Source organism: Mustela nigripes, chromosome 2, assembly GCF_022355385.1.
Source record: "Mustela nigripes isolate SB6536 chromosome 2, MUSNIG.SB6536, whole genome shotgun sequence".
Classification (NCBI taxonomy): Eukaryota; Metazoa; Chordata; class Mammalia; order Carnivora; family Mustelidae; genus Mustela; species Mustela nigripes.
Genome location: NC_081558.1, coordinates 619913 through 623649, shown reverse-complemented (window position 1 = coordinate 623649; position 3737 = coordinate 619913). Strand labels below are relative to the sequence as shown.

The window sequence follows — 3737 nt, the reverse complement described above, 5'->3', positions numbered from 1 at the left end:
TGATCTCAGAGTCCTGGGATCGAGTCCCGCATCCGGCTCTCTGCTCAGCAGGGAGCCTGCTTCTCTCTCTCTGTCTGCCTCTCCATCTACTTGTGATTTCTCTGTCAAATAAATAAATAAAAATCTTTAAAAAAAAAAAAAAAAAAAAAAAAAAAAATAGGAATATATGAAAAGTGCTTGGACAGATCTACAAAACCACCAAAGAAGACCGGAGGAAACCTGGCAAGATGGGTCAGTTTGGAGATCACGAATGATTCTTTTTTTTTTTCACTTGAAGCTTTCTGAAACCTTTTTGCTTTGTAATGAGAACCTACTAGTTTCAAGAGCCGCGAGGGCAGAGGGAGCTAGCACAGGCCCTCGCAGTCCCCGAGAGGAAACCACCCCGAGGGGGATGCCCCGCGCAGCCCCCACTCTGGTCAGACATCACTCTTGACGAAAAAGGCTTCTGATCCAAGTCGGGACACCTGACACTTGTCTGGAAGGTTCCGGACACTTCAGTTGGAGAAAAGCTACTGGAGTTTATTAAGCCTCTCGGAGACAAAAGAGCCCTTTCTCCGTGCAGCCGGCTGGCAGCAAGGCTGTCCCGGGAGCCCAGACCTCCCCTTGCAAGGACACCCCTTTCTTTCCTATGAGAGCCGGGCCCTGAGCTGATGAAACGGGCCCAACGCCCTGCGGCAGGGACACCTTATGCTCACGGCCAAGCCAGCCGGGGAACCCCCACTCTGCCTCCCGGGCCTCCGTTTCCCCTCAGGGCTTTCCGACGCGCACTGCGGGACTGAGATCCTTACTGCACACCCAGAGTCTCCACAAGCTCCTGGGGCCCTGGCTGAGTGCTCGGGAGGGCCGAGACTGGGACACCAGTGCTCTCCAACCCTCCGGCCGGCGTCTGGGCATGTGCGTCTCCCACGGAGCACAAGAGAATTCCTGGGGGTGGCAACCGGTCCCCTAACTTGACCTTGTCAAACACACACCTCGTCCCACAATGAGTGCCCTCGCAAGAGGCACCTGCCCACCCCGACAGCACCTGCCCCCTGCAGCAGGGGTCCAGAGAGATCCGCGACCCGCTCCACTCTGCGGCTACCCAGTGCCCCAGGACAGCCAGCAAGGTGGGCTTGTGTGCCTCTGAGTGCACATCAGTTGGTCTGGAACCCAGCCCGAGCCCTTGAATGGGACTCAGGGACTCTGGGAACCTCAGGGTGCTGCTCCCCAGAGGCTGGGGCCTGGGGCCCAGAGCAGCACAGAGCAACGCAGCCAGCCAGACCGCCTGCACACACGCACCACCTCCGACCAGCAGAGTTCAACCACGCCGAGGAGACGAGCAGCCTGCTGCCCGGGCATCATCAGGAAGGGGGCCTGAGAGGGGACAGGAGGACAAAGATGAACCGGAGCCCGGGAGAGGGATGTTTCCGGAGGCAGGACTCAGGAAGCCAGGACACAGGTGCTCACAGCCCCCCCAACCCACAGCCCCCAGAAGCTTCTGACTTTGAAGCCAGCAGCTGGGGGGGGGGCGTAGATCTCTGATTCGGGGGGTGAGTACATCGGTACTGCCCAGTACCACCTCTCAGGTAAGAGATGGGCCCTAGGGGACCGGGCCATCCCTGCTTCGCGTCCACAGGCTGGGGCACGAAAACCGTCAAGAGGCCTCAACATACCGCCCACCCGCCTTTGGACCGCACCGGCAGACGACGGCTCGGACCGGCTCGGCACCAACACCGGAGCGGGCCCAGCTTCGGTTCTCTCCGTCCACCGCGTCGCCACGCCCAGACCCAGGCCGGCCCAGAGCAAGTGAACGGAGCTGAGCGGACGCGGGAGTGCAGGCTGGGCAGGAAGGAGGGGTGAAAGCGGACAGGGGGCGGCACTTTCCAGGAGGGGGCTGCAGGGAGGGCCGGCAGCAGGACGGCCAAGGTCGTCCGTGCCTCGGTCCTGCCTCAGTCCTGCCGCCCGCCGCCTGGCCCGCCCGCCGCCTGGCCCGCCCGCCGCCTGGCCCGCCCGCAGCCTGGCCCGCCTGCAGCCTGGCCCGTGAGATAAACCCCTTCTTGGAAACTGGAGGCTGGCAGGAGGGTGAGCCCAGGCAGGGCGGGGTCCCAGTGGGTGGCAGCCACAAGCAGGGGCGCCCCCTCCGGAAAACAGCGCGCCTGACGGAGACGGGGCTGCCGACCGCGGGGCTGGAAGACTCCTGCAGGCGGACGCCCACACCTGTGCGGTGCCTCGGAGCTGGCCCGCGCCTCAAGTTCGGGTAGAAAGTTGGCCAGGGCACAAGCTGATCCCTCTCCCGGGGGGACCAGCCACCTGGGCCTGCAGCCGTGGCTGTGTCCAGTGTCACATCCCAAGTGAGCGAGAGAAGGCGAGGTTACCTCCTGCTGACCGATAGGCCAGTGCAAACAATTATTTTTGGCAGCCGCAGGGCTCCCCTCCAACAGGGTAAACAAATCGCATTTCCCCGGCCCTGGCCCTGGTAACAGCTGCCCGCTGTGCGGAAAGCCTGCTGGTGGCGGCCCGGGCCGTTCAGGAACACAGATTCCCGGGGCCAAAGGAACACGGGCTGGTTCCACTGGGCACAGCGGCGGGGGGGAAGGGGGGTGGGGGATGGGGCACACCCCCCAACTGAAGGAAGGGGACTCCCGGCCGCAGCCAGGCGCCCGCCTCCCTCGGAGTCCTTCAGCATTTCCGACAACACTTGCCCCGGCGAGCACCACCCGGCAGGGGCTGGTCACCTCCAGGCTCCACGGGAAGGGGAGGAGGAGGAAGAGGAACCGCCCGCGGCCCCCAGACCGGACACCCGCGCTTACTTCTTGACGTTGGCCTCGCCGTTGGGGATCCTCCGCAACTTCTTCTTCTTGAGGATCTTGACGGCCCTCCGGCACAGCGTCTCCGAGTCCAGCACCTCCTTCACCTTGCCGTACGACCCCTCTCCCAGGAGGTCTCCCATCAAGTACTTGCCGATGAGCTTGGCCCGCTTGCGCCGCGGCTGGTAGATGACCTCCGTGGAGTCGATGCGGTGAATGAACGTGTCCATGCCCACGGACATCAGCTCCCCCTCCGTGAACATGCCCAGCGGCTGCGGGTCGGCCACTTCCATCCTGGACGCGGCCTCCGACTCCGGCCGGCGGCCCTGACCTCCCTCACCGACCGGCCCTGGCGCGCGCGGGTCCGCCTTGTGTCCCCCTACCACTCCCTTCTCAAGAAAAACCCCCAAACCAAACACGAAGCAAAAAAACAAACCCGAAAACCCGAAAGTCAACAAAAACGCGAAAGAAAGAAGGAAAAGAAAGAAGGAAAAAGCAGAAAACGCGTCTTCGCGAAGAAACGATTGTCCTCGCCGCGAGTTCAGGGGGCGCGCCCGGCCCGGAGCCCCGGCCCCCGAGGGCGCGGCGCGTCGCAAGTCTGGGTGCCCGCGCGCCTCGCAGCGTCGGGTCGGGCCGGCGCGTCCGCCGGGGCCGTCCGCAGGCCGCTGGGGCTCCCGCGCGCTAGGTCATCCTCCGGGGGCGCACGGCGCGGCGGCCGGAGCCGGTCTTCCCCGGGCCGGGCATTCCCTGCGGGCCGCGGCGCGCGCCCACACCGGGCCCCGGGCCGCGCCGCCGAGCTTCGCCGGGCGCCGGGCGCGCTGCCGGGGGCGGCTCCCGGCGGGGTCCGCCGTCCCGGGGGCCCGAGGCCGCGGCAGGCGCCTCTCCGGACCGCGCGGCGGGCACCGACGTGCGCCCCCGCCAGCCCCGGCCGCGCGTCGGGGGCCCGGGGGG

The 3737-nt window shown here is 65.3% G+C and overlaps 1 protein-coding gene across 4 annotated transcripts in view; it reads right to left on the bottom strand.

The window, feature by feature from the left end:
* STK11 (serine/threonine kinase 11) overlaps positions 1-3737 on the bottom strand; it is a 36712-nt gene that overhangs the window by 16634 nt on the left and 16341 nt on the right. The window contains exon 1 of one of the 4 annotated variants that reach the window (XR_009402260.1): positions 2790-3576. The exons of 1 other annotated variant lie outside the window; for it this stretch is intronic. Coding sequence is in view for 2 of the 3 variants with exons in the window: in XM_059388466.1 (XP_059244449.1) it covers positions 2790-3079 (290 nt within the window). In the remaining variant the exon portion in view is untranslated. Of the gene's footprint in view, positions 1-2789; positions 3577-3737 lie in introns of those variants that run through there. 2 more of the 4 variants (XM_059388466.1, XM_059388468.1) reach the window with 2 other exon arrangements.